This window comes from Mus pahari, chromosome 5 (assembly GCF_900095145.1).
Source record: "Mus pahari chromosome 5, PAHARI_EIJ_v1.1, whole genome shotgun sequence".
In the NCBI taxonomy this organism is placed as follows: Eukaryota; Metazoa; Chordata; class Mammalia; order Rodentia; family Muridae; genus Mus; species Mus pahari.
In genome coordinates, this window is record NC_034594.1 from 136,538,361 (window position 1) to 136,559,877 (window position 21,517).

General features: G+C 37.5%; 1 protein-coding gene across 2 annotated transcripts in view; it reads left to right on the forward strand.

Annotated features, from left to right (window-relative positions):
- Positions 1–21,517, forward strand: part of Kifap3 (kinesin associated protein 3) — a 126,719-nt gene that overhangs the window by 33,424 nt on the left and 71,778 nt on the right. For both annotated transcript variants that reach the window (XM_021197673.1, XM_029538618.1), the window contains exon 11: positions 18,537–18,637. In XM_021197673.1, coding sequence (XP_021053332.1) covers positions 18,537–18,637 — 101 coding nt within the window. The remainder of the gene's footprint in view (positions 1–18,536; positions 18,638–21,517) is intronic.

Here is a 21,517-nt window from a genome sequence, read left to right on the forward strand (position 1 = left end):
CAGAATGTTGTGATTTCATATGAATTTTAGTATTATTTTTATTAGTTCTATGGAGAATGTCATTGATATTTTGATGGTGACTATAGAGAATCTGTAAATTTGGGTAACATGGATATTAGTAATATTTATTTTTCCGTTTCATGAATTGCAGGATGCAGTGTGTGTGTATGTGTGTTAGTATGCGTGTGTGTGAGTGAGTGTGTGTGTATGTGTGTTAGTATGCGTGTGTGTGAGTGAGTGTGTGTATATGTGTGTGTCCTTCAGTTTCATTCATAGATATTTTATAGATAATTTGGAGATTTTTACTTTGGTTAAATTTTATTACCAAGCATCGTTTTACCTTTTTAAAATAAGATTGGATCATTCATGTCTGTAATTTTTTTTATTACTCACTCTTTATATATAGGAGTTCACTGTTCATTTTGTATATTGAAAATTCGCTGTATTTTTAAAATTAATTTAAATAAGGTAGGATGTTGGAAGTTTTCTAATATGCGATCACATACTTTGCAAATGATTACAATTTGAAGGAAACCTTGCTGTGGTCCATTCAGTATATTATCTGGACTTGCATGTGGCTTTCATTATCTTTATCATAATTTACTCAGTTTTCTTCTATGAAGGGATATGTTATTATTCTATTAAATGTTTTGGTTTAGTTTGTGTTTTGTCTAATGAGATGATGAATTTTTCATTTTGTTTATGTTGTATGTCATCTTTATTGATTTGTGTGCATTGAACAATCCTTTCTGACACGAATATCACATGATGGTAATGGATGTTTTTATGTGTGAGTAGTTACTTTTATCTGTGTTCATTAGGATTATTAGCCAGTAGTTTTTTGTTGTTGTTTTAATATTGTGTATTTATCAAATTCTCAACTCAAGGTAACATTGGATTTCTGTTTTTGTTGTTGTTTTGTTTGTTTTAATAGCTTGGAAGGAATTGTTATGAGTTCTCTAAAAGTCTGGTCATGTTCATCAGTCAAGCCATAAGGTCCTGGGCTTTGTTGATAGCAGAAAGTCTTATTCCTGGTTGATTCTAATTATTAGTCTGTTCAGGCTTTCTGTGTCTTCATGATTTAATTTGGATGCATATCCCGGAATGTACTCATTTCTTTTCACTTACTAAATTTGTTGACATAGAGTTCATACAAATATAACAATTCCTTGTATTTCTGTGTTGCAATTACAATTGTTTCTCGTCTGTCTTTAATTCTACTTAAACCTTCTCCCTTTTTCTTGATCTTGATAGAATTTATAAATTTTGTTTTTTCTTTTCACAAAGCCAATTTATAATTGCGTTGATCACTTATTTTTTTAATCTATTATTTCATTTATTTCTGCAGTGATCATCTCTCTCAATATTGGTTTGTTTTTTTTCTTGTTTTTTATTTCTTAGATGCAATGATAGGTTGTTTAAGATTTACTGACATTTTTGATAGAGATATTGATTGCTGTAAAATTCCCTCTTATCGTATTCCTTGGATTTTGGTATGTTAGATGGTTTTGCATCTTATAAGGTTCAAGGGATTGACCTGACTAGGGCATGGAGGTGATAGAAAAAGACACGTTCATAAACACAGAAAAGCTGGCCTGCTGTGCAGTACCTGGTGGGAGAGAGGGTACTCTCGGCTACAGTGGACATTTCTGAACACACTGTCAACATTCACATTCAGACCATGTGAAGACTTTGTCATCTGCCTGAGCCTTACATCACCAGGACAAGGCTTTGCCAACTTCTCATGGGTCTGACGCTTTGGTTCTAGACATGGCTGGCTCTTCTGGACAACACACAGCCACTCAGGACTTCTTCACACACTCAGGGCTCTGCCGTGCTCCACAGTGTGCTGCATTTTCATTTACATTTGGTTTGAGAATCACTTTAAATTTCCTCTCAATTTCTTCCTTCACTCATCAGTTGGTTGGATGTATATGTTAAATTTCTAAGTAATTGTATGGTTTCTTTTTATTGAATTCTAGTTTGATTACATAGTGATTAGGTAAGATATTGGTATAATTGTAATTGTTTTCATTTGCCAAGGTTTGTTTTATGGCCTACATGTGATCTGCTGTGGAATACCCCAGGCGTCAGTGAAAAGTGTATGTATTCTGCAGCTCTTGGATGAGTTGTTCTAAATGTGTCTTTTTGGCCCATTGATTGTCGGACAGAATTGAGTCTTGTGATGTTATCTGTGTGTGATAAAGTGCTCAGTTTCTCCTTTGAGGGTTTGATTGCCTTATATGTTGAGTTCTTTCAGTGTTGGATGTTCATGTGTTTCTGATTGTTTTTCTTCTTTGAACAGGTGATCCTCTTATCATTACAGAATGACTTTCCATGTTTCTTTTTACTACTTTTGATTAAAATTACTTCTTCTCGGGAAGAGGGGCTAGGGACTGGGGGATACAGGGATGGGGGCCTACAATCAGGATGTAAAGTGAAAAAAATTACCTCTTCTGATGTAACTGTAAATGATAACTGCTTTTTCAAATCCATTTGTGTGAAATACCCATTACTTCCCATTAGCTTTTAATATACATGTATTCTTAGAGATATTCATCACATAATTGAACCTTTCTATTTCATTATATGTATTTCAGCATGTCTGTATGTGTGCACACACATGGATATGTGGTAGGGTATGCAGGTACATGCCACACAGCTGCATATGGTGATCAGAAGACGCTTGACAGGTGTTAGTTCTCTCCTTCCGCCATGTAGGACCCAGCAATTGAAATAAGACTGTCAGGCTTAGTGACAAGTGCGTTTATCCACTGAACAATCTTGTGAGCCTTAATTGGGACTCTAAAAATATCCATTTTCCTGGCTAGAGAGTTGGCTCAGCAAGTGGCTCACAACCATTTGTAACTCCAGTCCTGAGGGATCTGATACCCGTTTCTAACCTTTATACATGCGTGGATGAATATACACATGCAGATAAAATATTCCTACACATAAAGTAATAAATTTCATTGTCACTCTGTCCTTTACTTGGAGAGTTTACTTGGTTTGAATTTAATGTCATTATTCATGTCAGGATGACCTGGAGCCATTATATAACTTTTTAAAGGATTTTGGCTTTTTCCTTTGTAGTTCCTTTCTTGCCTTCAAATAAAACAGTGTGCTTATATTCCAACTCTCTCTGCCTTTTGAATTTTTTGGTAGCCCGTTTTACCCCTCTTACTATTTCCTAGCTCCCAGCATGCTCACAGAGGTGTTATTTTACCAGGGTTTCTTCCCTCCGGTACCAAAAGAGCATCACGCGGCCCACCCTCACTTTGTCTCTGAGGGCCTTGCTGTGTGCCCGCTGTCACATCACTGGGATACCTTTGAAAATTGTTTGTTTGTTTGTTTGTTTAATCTTGCTTCTTAAGAATCCTGTCTTTAACTTTTGAAGCTTGCTTACATGTTTTATGTTATAATCTTATGAATTTGTGGATTTTGACTTGTAATCTTTGGCCTTTGTGTATGTAGCTGTTTAATTTATCTCTACATTTAGGGGTTTTCAGTTACTATCTTTGAATAAACTTTCTACTGCTTTGGCTTCTCCAGTCTGTTTAGGTCTGATAGCTCCAACAGTTGCTCAGTCAGTTCCCCTTCTCAATCCTTGAGTTGCTCCCGTGGCTCTGTTTTCAAGTGTCCCGTCTTTGAACCCTGATTTGTTTTGCTGTTGCCTTCTGTCACTTTTTCCTGTTGTTTAGCATGCTTTCCAGCTCAGGGATTTGTTTGCGTTTTCTTACTTTCTCCCTCCTCTTCTTTGCCTGATGAGTAAGTGCTTATTGACTTCTTCCTGTGTGTTCACATGAATTTGAGTTCTCAGAGTAATAATTTTAAGTTATCCATGAGTTCATAAACATTGCTCAGTTTTTGACCCTGTTTTGGGCTTGTGAGATAGCAGGTCTATAAAATTTACTGATGTTTATTGGAATCGAATGGACACCTATGCTTTTACCAATTAGATGAAATCCATTCCCTGTCATTTGTCCATTTCTTCCAGGACTTCCAAATCAGGATTCTTATTTTCTTGTGAGCCTGTGGTCACTATTGCTGTATCACCACTAGATGGTACCCTAAGTATGAGTTTGCAATGTATCCCTACCTGATTTACTTACCTTCAATGCTTCTGCTGTAGAAGCCCAAAGCCAACTTGGCCTAAATGCGAACTTGATATATGGTTTAAGATGGAGTTTATGAATACCTAAAAAGGATAGTTTGCCACTTCAAGCCTTTATTGGAGCCAAGAGACACAGTGTTCATCTTTATTAATTTCCTGTGTTCAGGCTCAGAGGATTTTACTTGGTACTTATCTCACCATGGGAGGACCAGTGATGAAACTCTGAAGTAACAGTTTGGTACCTGCTCATTTCTTCTCCCAAGTAGACTGTTCTCTCATTTATGCTGCCTGGGTCTAGAGAGCGTATAGGGCTGGCAGTGTCCTGAACACCTACAGCACAATGCCAGATTGCACCTAGAGCCTAGATCTTGTTAAGTTCATAATGTGACCAAGACCTACCTGAGACTCCTGAAGCCAGCTGAAAGTCATGTAGCGAGGATACAGTTCTGTCTTAGGTATCAGTATACCAACAGGCAGGTCTAGAGGGTCTGTCTATAGAGACTAGCCTGGATCTCCTGCTGCTGAATGTCATTAGCACTGATCTGTGCTTAGTTTACTCTTCTGCCATCTAGAAAGCAGTCTTTCTCCGTGTCCTGCTGCACAAAACTGAGGAAAGGGTAGTAGAAGGTATCACTTGACTGTCCATGCATACATAGTCCAGAGGGCAAGTCGGCTTCCTGGTGATACCTGCCGTGGAGCTCTCTGTTCAGTACTGTTTGACTCTGGGTTCACAAGGTGTAGGTGCTTGCTTTATGGAGTGAATTCCCTTTCTCACCCAAGTAGAAGATGTTTCCTTGGGTGCTTGTGTTTGGAGAAACTGAGACCCAAGCACCTTCCTTCTTGCTTTCTTCAGTGTATCTTTGTAAATATTACCCTGAAACCAAGTGCTGTGATCTCTTACCTGGTTTCCTTCACTCTGGGAAGTGGGTTCTCACATGAGTATGTGCCTGACCAGAGAGTGTAAGTGGGAAGTCTGCTACTGGAGACTTCACCCACATTTTGCTCTACAGTCGTGTTATCTTTCATAACAGACATGGCACTCTCTCCTAATGATATATTCACCTCCCAAAAACTCCAGGCTGACACTTCTTCACACTGAAGATTAGGTTTCAATATCTGATTTTTGAGGGGATATAGATTTTCAGTTTGCAAGAAGTCTCTTAAAATCAATTACAGATGTATTTTCTAAAATATTTTTATGTAAGTTGAAGTAGTGATATGATTAAAGTATAAACTAAGGTGACTGTATTTATGACTGTTACTGGAGTTTTAGGGCAAGAGCCCTGACTTCAAGGTGTAACTGACTGATCTTGGCAACCTGCTATACCAATTAAAGAGGGGTAAATGGTGAAAAGCCACAAGAAGAGATATAATCAATGGAGCGCATTATAAAGGACATATATAAAAGGGTTCAGTGGCCCCAAGTACATATTTGGAAAGAAAGAATTAGGGAAGGGGAAGAGGTGTATATATAAGTAAGCAGTCTCAGACAGGGAGGGTGTCATCTTGTTGGTCATTGTCTCATTTCTGGTCCTGCAGAAAAGTTTCAATGGGGGTAGCATCGTTCCCACAGGATGGTTTCTTCTGCCCCTGCGGCCAGCAGCTGAAGGTGGAATTTCTCACTAGCATAGAAATCGTCCTCATTTGGATGGTAGTCTGTTGGCTCCCAGCTACTCAGGGGTGTTTGGGAGGTTCTTAACCATAAAGGTGGCTACTAATTGATAATCTTGTTCCTACAATTGCAGGTAACTGGGATTTTAATTCCATGTTTTTAGGACAGTAACTAAATTCCACTCTTTTTATCTGGCTTTTAGTTACCTTGTGGTCTGAGTTTCTCCATGCGGGCTCTGCTGTGTGTAAATACCTATCATTGTCTTTCGTTCAGGTTTACAAATCAGAAGATAGTTCATAGTTTAAAGCTATAGATATTATTAGTATGCTCAAGAATGTACACTTCTGGATGGCATCAAGACACTGTGTATTTTCCTTTAATGCCGTTTCCTTCCCCTGCTAAGCCATTTCCTTTGTACCAGCAGCATATGCAGTGAGTGCCCTCCCCTATAATGATGTGTTAGCTCCATTTCCCGAGATTTTGCAAACTGACAACTGAACTTATTTGAATTGTATATTTTTTAAAGTTAAATTCCAAATAAATTCCCCAAGGTTTTCATCCTGGTAATGATATCTTCAGCCTCCTGCAGGGGACTTGCAACACTGAATAAACAAACCTGGTTTCCTTGACTGCCCTGCTTTGCTTTGCTTCAGAAACTGCATTTTGGGTATTCTTGAGTTTCTGGTATTACATTTGTTAATGTGTTGTTATGTGTATAGAAAATGGAATCTTCAGTTCCTAGTGTAAGAAGCTGACCTTCCCAGTGGAGTCTTCCACTGATCTGTTTAACATGTCTGATGTAAAAAGTATAAGAAACTGCTACCAAAGCTGTGCCTTTGAAAAGGTTAGGACTTGGATTCAGAGTGATATGTATTTACTATTGTTGCAACACAATGCTCACATGAGTATGTGAGATACATATATACATATATATGCAATTGTGTATATTTGCATGCATATATGATATATATTTAATTTAGTATATGTAATTTAACATGTTTCCAACACAGTGTTTATCTTTCTATATGTAATATGTGTTTTTCTTATTTTTTTACATGATAATTATTTTGTACCCATTAATTTTATGTCCTCTGATTGATTTATTTTTTTTTATTATTATTTTCTTTATTTACATTTCAAATGCTATCCCGAAAGTTTCCCATACCCCTCCCCCCACCTCTGTTCCCCTACCCACCCACTCCCACTACTTGGCCCAGGCCTTGCCTTGTGCTAGGTCATATAGAGTTTGGAAGACCAAGGAGCCTCTATTCCCACTGATGGCCGATTAGGTCATCTTCTGCTACATATGCAGCTAGAAACACAAACCCCGGGGGGTACTGGTTAGTTCCTGTTGTTGTTCCACCTACAGGGTTGCAGCCCCCTTCAGGTACTTGGGTACTTTCTCTAGTTCCTCCATTGGGGACCCTGTGTTCCATGCAAAACCCCAAAACAAGTTTAACAGTAAATGGACTTCTTTTCCTCCAGACCTTCAGAAATATCACTGTTTCTGATCTTTTCCTAAGTTTCTTTTTATTTTCAAATGATTTTTAATGTGTTGAACACTTTGTACACTAAGTTATTTTAGGTTATGTTTTGGCATGTTCCAAGAGTGATCTCCATGAAATAGAAATTGAAAGAAAAATGGAAAAACCTTGTTTTTGAATACTTTATTAGGGCCATACTTTTAGTGCAAGTTTTCAGAAGTGATTTTTATGCTGTTCCAGTGGAAGTGTTACCAGTTTTAATTGTATTGTCTCCATTTGACAGCTCCATAATTTAAACTTCTTGCTGTTAATAATAGGCAACTTAAAGTACAGTGAACTGTGGCTCTTCCGGGGCATAGGACTGCAGCATTGCAACCCTGGCTGTTGTGAGGTTAACCTTAAAGGCCACGCACAGTGTGACTGAGAAATGAGCTGAAATAACACAAACACTTAAAAATATTGTATAGTCTGAATAGTCATTAAAGCAAAGGAGAAGACATCAGCTTTTTTAGCTTGTATGGCTCTGGGAGACCCCAAAATTAAATAGAACAAAAAATATTTTAATATTATTTTATCATATAAAGTATTTTGTTTAGGAATTTTGAAGTTTGCTTTTTCTCTTTCTCTTTCCCTCCCTTCCTTCCTTCCTTCCTGCCTGACTTCCTTCCTTCCTTTCTTTCTTTTATTTTCTTTTACTACCAAAGACACATAAATAAGAAATGTTAAAAATTATTAGGTGGCCAGGCGTGGTAGTGCACGCCTTTAATCCCAGCATTTGAGAGGCAGAGGCAGGCAGATTTCTGAGTTCGAGGCCAGCCTGGTCTACAGAGTGAGTTCCAGGACAGCCAGGACTATACAGAGAAACCCTGTCTTGAAAAAAAAAAAGTCATTAGGGGTGTGTGTGTGTGTGTGTGTGTGTGTCTTTACTGAAATTGGTTTGTTTGGATAGTTTTGTTCTATTCCTAATCATGGAGAAAAGAAGGCTTTATTTCTTAAATAGCTAAAAAATTTTGTTTGGTTATATGAAAAATTCTGCATATAAATATTCCTTTGTCTTTTCTTGACTGTCAGACTCACTGAGTTCTTTTGTTGTTGTTGTTTTTGTTGTTGTTGTTGTTGTTGTTGTTGTTGTTGTTGTTGTTACTTTCTGGGTATTTTATAAAGGTCCTTTGCTTATTCCTGCTCAACCCAGTCGGTTTCTGTCGTCTCTGCACTTTCACCCAGAGCTTCTGTGTCTGGTTCCTTGACATCTGGGAGGTGAATCATCTGCTGCTGTCAGTGAATGTGGCCATCTGCAAACCGAGTTAGACGTAGAAGGCTCGGCTTTCCTCACATGGCGTTTTTAGGCTTTCCGTGGTGCCGACTTTCTAAGTGTTTAAAGGTTTGGGGGTTTTGGTTTTTGTTTTGGTTTGGTTTGGATTGGTTTTCTGGCTCATGTAAGAATCCGACTCTCAAAATAATAATAATCTCCTGTCAAAACTCCTTAAGACATGTGGCATTGATGTGTCTCGAGAGTGCTTCCTTATGTCAGAATAGTCAAGTTTGGGAGATGACATGGAAATTCCTTGTCACCGTGGATTCATTCATCAGCACCCTGGGGAATATATGATGCTGTTACTGAAAAATAACTTGAAAATATGCTTTATAGTTTTACTGGTGTACCAGGCAAATGTTTGTCGAGATTCTCTGTGGCTTTGCATAGATGTTTTATAAGTCGAAGACTGATATGTCTGAGACAAACATCAGCACAGAAACAGGCCTAGATACCCAGCCAAAAGGGTTACATGTGAAGAGGCTAGCTGATTGTGACACTGGTCCCTGCGAAAAGCACTGAGACCTGATCCAGCATCCGCTGTGCTATAAGTGTACACTTCATACCGGTAGTAACTGCACTTTGAAAGAATTCCTCCACACTGTTTTGTGAAGTTAGGACTTTACTGAGGTGCTTTGATGCTTTGCTACACTTTTTAAACTGAGCAGTGTTCTGAGTTTTAACATCAGCTTTTAAAATATTAACTTAATTTTAAAGAAAGTTAAATTCAAGTGAAAGAAACATAAACAAATATACAAGTCTCATCTTAAATAAGTGAATTTTTGCATTTGTGACAATAAATAAACCTTCTACCTGTCAGTATAATTTTCACACCCCTCTCCTAAATAGTGAGAAGAGTGGCCCTGTTGTGCATTTTACATATCTTTTTAGATTCAGTCAGCTTTACTAGACAGAGGCTGGCTCAAATATCTCCCTTGAAAATCTTCTCTGTATCATATATAAACCAGCTTTAAACCTCTAAGAAAATAAGAATTGAAAAACTGGGCAAGACTTTTTACTAACGTAGGAAGGCACTGCATAGAGCTTTTATTTAAAGGCCGTGATTTTGAGGCCTCCTTGCCGATGTCAGACGCTCACTTTGGAAGCCTGTGCATTGGAATGGTGCTTTAAAGCTGTCACCTGAGGTCAGGCACCCGGGTCTGCAGGAGGAATGCACCTGGCTTCAGATCAGCAGTTGGAATCTCACTAAGAAGACATTTTTTTTTTGTCAGAATATATTTCCTTGGGTTTTATGTATGTGATTTTTCTTAGATTTTGATTTTTTTATTACATTATTACATTTATTTTTAATATCCCCATCCATGTTCTTATTAATGATTCTATATTTGCATAGCTAATGCCACAAGCCCTCTCATTTGTCCTGGGCATTTCACCTTTAGACATTTGTTAGAACACCTGCCTTGGTCTTTATCCCTGTTTTTCTAAATTACTTGATGCTGTACAGAATTGACAGAGGAGTCAAGAGGTCCTAAATACAGTAGGGTCAGCATCATACAAGAAATTCTGGTGATTAACATACTAGTAGGTGAGAATTGTGTTCTTCCACTTTGTCTTCACTGCCCCATCCTGAGCAAGTGCATAGCGTAGAAGGGGCAGGACCACAGGGCAGGAAGCACTGCATCTACCTTTTCAGTACCACAGAGGCAGTGAGCTGAGAATGGAGATAAGGACATTATTACCTCATTTCTGCCTGTTCCCCCAGCCCCATCTCTCCTCCTCTTTTTCTCCCTACCCTCATTGTTCCATACTCTTGAATGTTTTTACCTCCATCTCTCACCTCTACACAACCTCCCTCATACACCATCATCACACCCCTAACCGACAGAACAGATTTCTGCAGTTGCCTCGTCTTTGAATTGTTGTCTCCTGTTCTCCAGGCTGTAGCACCTTTAGACTTTCCCCACCACCTCTTCCCAGTCATGTCTCGTCTCCTGCTTCCACTCATCTCCAGGCTACACACCTTACAATGCAGCCCGGTGTTGGTCTCAAGCTTCAGCTTCTAGCTGTGCAGCTCCTCTGGTGATTGTCCACTCAGCTGAATACTCGCTTAAGGATGACTCCCAGACATCCTAATTCACAAGCTTTGTTAGCATTGATGGCTTACTGCATTCGGTTCAGAATGAAGCTACCAGTCTCCACCTGACCTGTGCATAAACTTAGTATTCCTAGACTTCTCTCTTTTCTGTAAATGATAATTTCATCTTTTTAGTTAAATATGCCCAAACTGGGGGATTTGGCCTTGATTCTTCTATTCTTTCCTACTCTGCATCCAAACTGTCCACTCTGTTTTTAAAATATAACCACACTTCCCTACTCCCAGCCACAGGCCTCTCTCCTGATTTAATTGAGTAGCATTTTAACTGGTCTTTGTTGTTTCCATTCTTGTCCTGCAGTCTGTTAGCACAGATGCAAAACTGTCCTCTTAACTAAGTTCAGTCCTCTACTCAAAGCCACCAGTAGGGCTGGAGAGATGGTTAAGCTGGTAAGACCATTTGTTGCTCTCGAAAAGGACTGAGGTTCAGTTCCCTGCACCCTCATAGTGGTTTACAACTCCAGTTCCAGGGAGCCCAGCACATTTTTCTGCCCTCCACAATCAACAGACACCATGGTACACACACGCGAAAATAGCCAAATAAAATAATAAACAAAAACAAGAAAAGGAAATTAAATCCAAATTTTGAGCAAAATCCTCCAGTAACTATACATCTCTCAGTCAGAGCCCTCGCAGTGCCCTCCAGAGATGTGTGTGCTGTTCTACCTCCCAGCCTCCCTCCTGCCAAGGCCACCATGGCTTCCTGGGCTGAACTCAACAGGAAACACTCCTTCACTGCTTCTTTCCCTTTGCCTGAAATATCAATCCCTACTATTTTGTGTGGCCTAGTCTCTTGTCTCCTTCCTGCCTAATTTTAATAACAGTTTTAAACCTTGGATCTTGATTTCACTTTGCTCTGGCCTTGTTTTTCCTTATACTTTGTAATTGTCATATAGCTTATACAATCATCTTGGTTTGTCTTGCTGCACTACCAACCTGTGACCACCACCGCCAACAGTTCTCAGGTACTGTGAGCTTCGTGGAAATAGTTCTCTTACTAGTCCTCACTTCTGTGTTCGCAGGGCCTAGAACATGATCAGGCGCTTTGTAGACTGTCAGTATTCGGTGCGTGGTTAGATGGGGAGATGGAAGAGAGGACACGGGTGGGGAGGTGTGCTCCATGTTCACACATCCTGTCATCCTGTTTAGAAATTAAGGAAATAAACTAGAACCTATCCCAAAACATTTAGACTAGCTGATGTGAGAAGTATTATATACTGATTCCATAATTAGAAAGTTCTACAAATGTTCATTATGATAAAGACGAGGAAAGGGGAGAGATGGTAATGGTAGCATAGTGACATATGGTAGCATCACACCCATCTGTGTCATCTATTTTACCTTCCTTAACATCACTTTAGTACCTTAATCTTACCCATATATTTCACTAAATTTACTTCTGTTAATGTATTATGTAAGGACAGGAATCATAATCCAAGTGTGGCCCACTGAACAGTGCTTGGTTTAGTCTGTTAGTAGTAGTATTTAATGAATAAGCTCAGAAAGTAAACGTACATATGCAGAATTTTCCCCAAAGAAATATGGTGTCCTGAATGTATTAACTATTTTACATTTATTTTGTGTGTCCTTTTAAAAATTTTTTTATTTTTGTTATACTTTACTAAAGCATTGGTCCTTAACACATTGGGAGGACCATATAAATAAAAGCACAGTCCCCCGCCCCCATAGGTAGTTTAAGAGCACTACTCAAATATATAAAACAGGAGGGTTATTCCAGACTTGGCCAAATAAAAGTATGCAAAAGTGGGGCTGGAGTGGTGGCTCAGTGGTTAAGAACGCACACTGCTCTTGCAGAGAACCCAAGTTCCATTCCTAATACCCGTGTCAGGTGGTTGACATATGCCTGTAACACCAGCTCCAGGAGATCTGATGCCTCTGTCTCAAGGCAGCTGCACTCTTGTGCATACAACCCCACAGACACAGATACACATAGTTAAGAATAAATACAGAACATAAATATTTTGAAGTTAGAATAAATAATTAATGCCCTAGGATAACTACTTAATTCATTTATAAGCAAAAATTAGAATGTTTATCTTAAAATTGAAAAATTGAATTTATATTTTACATAATTTGAGATTAGCATGTATTAAGCATTTTAATGTACAATTTATGAACCTATATGTAAATTAACTTAAAAAATTAACTCATTCATTTCTCCTGTAACCTTCAGAGCCACACTCTCAGGTGTGGCTCTCAATACTATTTGCAAGAAGCTTTTCTGTATATAACTTTACATACATTTGTGGTTTTATTTCTTTTTCTTTCTTGTTTTCTTCTTTTTAAAGATGCGGTCTTGCTTTCTGCATAGGCTAGGCTAGCCTCAGACCTCTAAGTGTTAGATCACAGGACATGCCATTGCACCCAGAAAAAGTCACTGTTTGGCCTCTCTCTCTTTTCTTTCTCCATAATTTAAACCTTGAATCAATCTTCTATCTGCACAAACCTTTGTTTTGCAGTTTAAAGTGTATAGCCAGGTCATAATTTCTTTGGTTGGTCTGTGCATGATCTAACATTATTGGGCTCTCTAGGTTCCAAAGCTTACATTGAACCAGTTGCATGGTCTCAGTGAGAGTGCTGTTAGGGCAGAGTCTTTGCGGGCAGGCTGGTCCTTCCAGGGGTTCCTAACTGATAGGGCGTTCATCCAGCTCAAGAGTTTCATCCAGCTCAAGTGTTTGATTTTTCTGGTTTAGACAAATCTGATTTCATTTATTGTTGGAGATCACCAGAAGGTATTGTTGGACTGTCAACTTTGTGTGTGTGTGTGTGTGTGTGTGTGTGTATGTATGTATGTATATATATATATATATATATATATATATATATATATATGGTTATTTCTTATGACCATTCTTTAAAAAGCTGACAAAATTATATTCTAATCATCTTTGAAGATCTCCCACCAGGTTAAATTTAAACAGGGTGTGTGTATATGTGTGTGTGTCTGTCTGTCTGTCTGTGTCTGTGTGTGTCTGTGTGTGTGTCTATAATTTTCACTTTACCAACAACATCATAAATGAATGAATAAAATGTATCTATTTTGTAAAAGAGCAAAAGTGCTTTAGAAGTAGGCGTTTTAGATTTGCTTATTAAAAACTGGAAATGGTCAGATTAATGTTTTCCCATCCAGTTATTTGAAATTAGTTTACTCTTATGATAGTTTTCTCTAAGAAAATAAGTTCATTCTTTTAAAAAGAGTAAGTTGGTTTTACCTGGTTATTACCAAACTGTTAGGAAATTTCACACATCTGCTTCAAAAGGCAACTTCTCATAGACTGCATTGTTCAATTTGAATAGCCTCATTTATCCTGTGAATAACCCTACATTTTCTTACCTGATCAAGTGAGCAAACAATAGGGTCAAATGTGGCAAACACTTTAACAGAAAGCACATGTCTCCATCAAGCTGAGGTACAACCATATCAAGATGCTTGAAGTTATTAATGGCACTAAAATTTATGCTTCCTCCTGTTTTCCCAATTAAATCAAGGAACCTTTTTTTCTAAGATTCTTGTATCACCAGCTGGTTCCAATACTGTGTGTGTGAATGTCGCCTGGGCTGTCTCCATGCTCCTTGGTGAAATTTGGCACATTAAGTGGATGGTTTCACTCTGAGCTAGAAAGCGGTTCTTTTAAAGGGATTTATTTTGGTCTTTATCATTTGTATCTGAAGTGAGCCAGATAATAACAAGCAAGTTACAACAGTATTCTCTGAACATAACAAAAAATTACAAACAAGGTAATAAACTAATTGAAGACAGGTTGAAAATAACTAGTTGAACATATTTAAAAGAATGAAAATTTGTCTGTTTTGAATACTAGAGTACTTTTTGAATATTAGAGTCCTTGGAATAATTAGGATAAAATTAGCTTAAATTAATTTTTAGCATAATGGTAGATTTGCCGATTTTATTTCTCATTTTGATATGTTAACCTTGACTTGTGCTGACCATCATAACCTGTAGGTGCTTTCAGTTTTCCCACTTAACTCTCGCTTTTCAGTTGTTGTGTTGATCATTTCAGTTCCTCATCTAGCTGCTGCTGTCATTGAGTCTATTACAAAACAAAGACCACCCACTAGAATTGCAGTCTTGAAAATTGGATTGTCCAAATTCCACTATAACCTACTTAAATAGTAATTAATATATATTTGCTGTAATGAACTAAGCATAAAATTATATGGAAGTATCTATTAAAGATGTTCTAGGACTGAAGATGTGGCTCATTGGTAAAGTGATTATTAAACATGCCTGAGGATCTAGTTTCAGTCCCTACCACCAGAAAAATAATTTTCACTAATAATCTTAAATTCATTTTAGTACATTTTGATATAGAAGATATTTGTATTCAATAATTGCTGCAGATAACTCTTGAGAGGTTGGTTTAGCCTGTGGCATATTCTTCATACTATATTATTCGGCATTAAGAGCTCTAATTCTATATTAGACTTAGACATGATAGTTGCAGCGTGCTGTATTCTTAGAGCGAACTCAGGGCGATATATCACCTCAGTACTGCGCTGTTCTAGTAGAGGTGTGCTTCTGTTTCTGTTCTTTGCTTGGAGTGTTCTACTTTAACTAAGAGGACATGGGGTGAAGAAGAGAAAGATAATCAGGCTAATAATGTGGCTCATCATGTGGGTTTTCACTGTGATCTAGTGTTCAACTGGGAAATGTAACAAGAACAGAACTTTGACTTTATATTCTAATGCTCAAAATTCACATTTCTGTTTGAGTGATCTGTGATTGGAAAATCTCCAGTGTCTGATAAAATTAATGACTGAGTGACATTTCTCCTGATCACTTTAGAGATGAAAGAAATAAGAACATTTTAAAACTCAGAGCTGGTAAGCACGTGTTTTGCCTCTCTCTTGGAAAACCAAGTATAAGAGCAGCTCAGAAAACTGATTTTCTTCCTGCTTTAGCTGCTCCAGCTGAACTATAGCTGTAAATTTATTTAAAAAGAAAAGGAGGGCAAGACTTCATATAAACTCTTGAGTGTACTTTATATGTGCATTAATTCCCACAAAATCAGTTATTGGAGTTAATGACCAGTTTGTTAAGGTATTAACTGCCCTCAGCTGGGAATGGCCAATTTGGGGGGGGGGGGGGAATGACTGCACAAAGGCTAGGATAATTCAGTAACACGTTGGAATAATGACCCAGCTAGTTAACGGTGAAGTCCTGTGGAAATCCTATGCTTAGACCTCTGCATCTAATAGCCAGTGAGTTCATCATGATTCATGTTTATTGCCATAAATACCAAAGGAATCATAATGAGTGGGCTGTTTTTTCAACCCTGCCCTTATTGCTTAAACAGATTTGACTAATTCACATCAGTTATTAAGACGTACTTCTCAAAATTGTCCATCTGTCCTCTGCTCTGCTCAAAATGCACAGACCTTACCAATGCCCACATACCAATGGCTGGCAGCCTGTTTTTTCTTGGGATGTCATTAGGGAAAGTTACTATAAATAACTCTTAAAGGAGTGCTCATTTAGAAGCCCTGCCATGAAGAGTATATAGAGAACTGTAGTGGGTTAGGTGGGGTTTATGGCTCATGAGTCCTGATGAGAAAATCATACCATCCACCCCATGATTCCTGTAGAAAATGACTGGAAGAACAAGAAGATGGCAGCCTTTAGAGTACAAGAATCTCCAAGACCCAAGGTGGTGTAGTATCTTAGTTCCTGTAGGGAAGGTGCTAAGACTGGACAAGTCTAGTCTAACCAAATATAAAGATACCTGCCTTCTTAGAAAACAGAATTGAAAACATTTTCCTTTCCATACATATACCATAAAACCTATGTAAACATGTTTTGTGTCAGATAACCACAATTAAATGTCAAAATAAAAAATATTATTAAAATCTGTGAATTGTAGATTGTTCTGATCTCAAAATGTTGGCATCAGGAACACCTACTGTATTTTTAAAGTGTCGCATATTTTACACCATACTTTGCTCCAAATAAAATTCATGTCCTCAAATAATAGATATAAACACAGGTTATAATAGATATAAACACAAGATTATAATAGATATAAACGCATGTTTTGTACAGCTGCTGGCTTGCTGGCCTCCATCTTAAGATTACATACTCTGTTATTATTCCTACCTTTACATTTAAGATGATGGTCTGCATTTATACCACTTCTCTCAAAGATCTCCTTCAGCTTTTCTCATTTTCAAGTAAGAGACCTGAAATTTACCTCAAAATAAATCAGGCTGACCTATTGAAGTGGCACGCCTTTAACCTCACCACTAGGAGGGAGAGGCAGATGGAGCTCTGAGCTTGAAGCCAGCCAGCTACATAGTGAGTTCCAGGACAGCCAGGGCCACAAAAAGAGATTCTATCTCAAAACAACAGCAACAACAAAATATACAAACTGTATTCTCTACTGAAGTCAGATTTTGACTTGTTATAGTATTATAAAGAAAAATAAATTTTATGTCACGTATAAAATACTTTTCCCTCACATATTTTATTCTAAATAATTGAATTATTAATCCATAATTTTATTTACTCTAAAAATATTTACTTATCTTTTCATATGTGAAACACATAGTATATGTTAATCTGTTTTGTTTTATCCAGAGGAGTGATTTTCATTGCTGATATAAACAGTATGCCTAGGCAGAACTAGAAATTGCCCTGGGTTTGTATATATGCTAAGCAAGCTCTTGAACAAGGAGCTAAACTCCAGTCCTATTTTTTAGTTTGTTTGTTTACTTTAGGACATGTTCTTACTAAATTGCCAGGCTGGCCTTGAACTCATGATGTAGGCCAGGCATTGAATTTGAGATCTTCCTGCCACACCTTCCTGGAATAGCAGGGATTATACATGATCTTGTCAGAATTGCCAGAATCAACCAATTTTAAAAGATATGTTGTACCAATTTAAAATAATTTTGCTTGAAAATGTATTTTATCATCTAATCATGTTCTTGACACCTAATATTATCTTATGCAGCAAAATGTTCCTCCCTGTGACATAGAATGTTTAAGACCACTATAACTGGGAAGAGATTTTGAGAGCAGACAGGCCTGTGTTTAAATATCTGCCCAGCTTTTCCAAAACTATATGACAAGTATCTGCTTTCTTGAAGCTTGAGGTTCATCATCCGAAGGATGATAAGATCTATTTGAAGATTTTTCTGAAGATTCAGCGCTGTGCTGTGTCTAATGTATGGCTCCATTGCATAGTAGATGCTCAATACTGTTACTGTTAGTCACTATTGTTATTAATTACCTTGTTATACATACTAATCTTGGTTTCTTGCTGAAGCACTTACACATGCTGGATAAGCCCTCTCCGCTGAATGAATTCCCTAGCCTAGAGCAATATTATCTCAGAACTCCAGGGCAATCTCCAGACTACAGAGAATTTCTGACCTTTAGTAGTTTCTGTGACATTTATTTTATTTTTTATGTTCCTGGTGCCATTCTGCTTGCTTCAGCAATTCAGTGATGTTCCAGGCTTCATTACTTAGAACTCAAATGTGCTTGTTTTATATTTATATAATCACTACAAATCAACTTACTAATTTATATTTCGATGCAGTTCTAAGAGAGGGTAGGTTAATGATTCAATCTGCTTCATTCTAGGTTGCTGAGGACAATAAATGTTTAGGAATTAAATTATTTTCCCAAAAATATATCAAGTGGGCATCTATCTTGAACCTTCTTAGTTAATATAAGTGTGACTCAAAATTCAGGTTTAAAATAGTGAGCTCAACATGTTTTCCTGATTAAGGTTATATAAATATTTGTTTAAGCAGTTTAAAAGTTTTTAGTATATAACTTCACAAACTTGAAGCACAGGTTATATACATGTATGGCATCTAGCATTATGCCTATGATTTGTTTATTTTGTTCCCAGGCAATGAAAACTACAAACAAATAGCAATGTGCGTGCTTTACCATATAAGCATGGATGACCGCTTTAAGTCAATGTTTGCATATACTGACTGCATACCACAGGTAAGAGGCTGAAGTGAGGAAGACATTTGAGAACTATGCTCATCTCTAAATTAGATATCTGTATTACATCTCTCTCCTCAATGCTCAAGGATCATTGTGGAAGAGAGGATCATGTGTAAGAAGACTGTAATAGTCAGAAGCAGTGGATGACTAGAGGGATACAGAGTCCTCCAGACATAGCATGGCACCTATACCTATGAACTCATAGTTATGACAGTATACGCAAGTCCTGTGCAGTCTGAAGCCAGACCAAGCATAACTAGAGAGAGGAAGGTAGAGATGAAGTCTTGTCACTGGCTATGGAGCTCTTAGCAATAGATAGCTGCTAGGAGAGAGTTGGTTTTCTTTAAGAAGTTGCCCCTGAGAGTCCACACATTGAAGAATGCATTAGCACCACAATTAGACTTGTGAAAATCCAGTTGGGAGAAAGCAAAGAGGGTAGGGGCTGGAGTGTGGTCTGGGAAGAGTTGGAGGACGTGGATGAATGTGATCAAACACATTATGCAGAATCCCCAAAGGCCTAGTTTAAAAAAATAAAATAATAAATTTTTTTAAAAAGATCAGTATTTTCACTCTTATTTCTAGATCTCCTATTCCTTAAACTATTTCTTAACACTAATAATACAATTTTTATTTAAAAAAAATTAGAAGTACAGAACTAGGTCTGGACATAGAACGTGGTGGCTAGATGTACTTTGATAGAGTGCTTGATGCCTGTCACAACAGCTGCAGAGTGGCCAGCCATATTCCAGTGGTCGTTAACGCCTGGGTACCCTTCTGCATTGTCTTCAGTTTTTTTTTTTTATATGTATGAGGTTTCCCTGACTGACTATGCAGCACATGTATACAGTACCCACAGAGGCCAGAAGAGGGTGTCCAGTCCCTTGGAACTAAAGTTGCAGCCAGTGTGAGCCGTCACTGCAGTGCTAGGAATCAAATGCAGGCCGTCTGAGCGAGCAGACTGTGCTCCTAACTGCTGAGCTGTCACTTCTCCCCCTTAGGCATTATGAGAGTAGTAATGTGTTAGGTTATATCACATACAACAGCTTCATATATGGCTGGATTTACTTAATGGGTCATATGTGTACTCCACAAACTGTCTCTAATAGTTGTATAATATTGTGCTTAATAACCACAATTAAATTCTGTTAAATTATGTGCTTAGATTTTTCCAGGTTATCACATAAAGCTTCAACGTATATAAGCACATGAAGGTAGCATGACAAAATTAGTCATGAATGCTTGTCTGCATCTTTGCAGTAGTGAGTACTTATTCTCTTCTTTGAGTTTTCTTTAGCTTCAGTTCATAACAGCAGGATACCTAGATCAAAAAGAAAGAGTCCAAGTCTTTGCGTATTGACCCAGTTACCTTCTAAAAAGGATGTTTATATTTCTAGCCATCTTTCATCCTTAACAATAATGGTTACCACTATTTCCATAAAATATAAAATTTTTATAAAATATAAAATCAAATTTGATGTATTTGCATTTCCAGAATATTGATGAAGGTAAACATTTTTCATTGTTAAATATCTATATTCTATTATAAAAATTTAATTCAACTTTTCTAATGGCACATTAATATTATTGATAAATAAGATTGATTTTTGTACTCTTTTAACTGCCATGTATTTCCCATTTTTGTCCCATACGTTTTTATTTTGTTTACTGTGCATTCTTTGATAGCAAAATGCCCCATCCAGATTCTTTTGTTTTTATGGTGCTGTTTGAAAGAATGACTTTCCATGGTTCAGCTCTATGATATATTTCATATGTTAGGTCTGTTGGTCTTGAGGAAGTGTACTGATTTTTACTCTATCTTATAAGACTACAGACTTATAAGGCTGGAGACTTAGTGATTGTACTCTCAGGGACATTACATTCATGGACTCTCTTTATCCATTAGTCACCAATAAATGGAACTCTAATAACATGAAACCAGGAGGCTTGGAACACTGGTTGGTATTTTACTATATTATTTTTATGGAAGAGTTTTCTAAAATAACAAAAGGAAATTCAGACAGTGTGCACACATAAAATGAACATGAGTCTGAAAACAGAGAGAACAAGACTGGGCCCCCTTTCTGCAGAAACTCCTAACACTCTTCTCTGCCACTCCTTGTCCCTTAATAAAGGCGGCTCAGGTTTCTTTTCCACTGTTTCTAATCGATGGCCTTCATTCATTCTGAATTAATGAGTCAGAATTAAATTTGATTTTCCAGAACTTTAACCTTTTCCTTATATGCATTTGATGTATTTAATGCTATTTCAAAGGACTGTTTTTTAGCCTCTGTATAAGAGAGTAAACTCATTGAATGTTTGTAACAAAAGATGTCCTTCAAAGAAGCCTTAGTACATCTTATCAATAGGACATGTCTTCCGAGTGGTAACCTGTATCAGCTGATAGCCCGCCCAATGTAACCAAACTGTCCATCATGTTTACAGTAACCATGTCCAAACGAGTGCAACCTGCCTCCAAGGCTTCCAGACTTTTCTGCTTTGCAGGATCTGAGCTTCATTGACTATAGGATATTAGTAAGAAAGCAGCCCCCCAAAAATGTATTCTCTTAAAGAATTGCTTTTTAACCCAGATTCAGATTTTTGAAAACAATAACATTAAAAAAGAAATAAACAATTCAGGAAGAGGTAGAAAACTTTTACATTGATGTTGAATTTGGAGTTATCCTACTCTTGTAAAATGTATGTTCTCAGATATAAGAAGAAAAAACTGTAAAAGGCTGAATATGAAGAGCCTGTTTAGGTTAATGTTTAGACATGGTTGTGTTTGCAGCTTAAAATTTAGTGTGTACAGCTGGGCCTGGTGGCGCAGGCCTTTAATCCCAGCACTTGGGAGGCAGAGGCAGGCGGATTTCTGAGTTC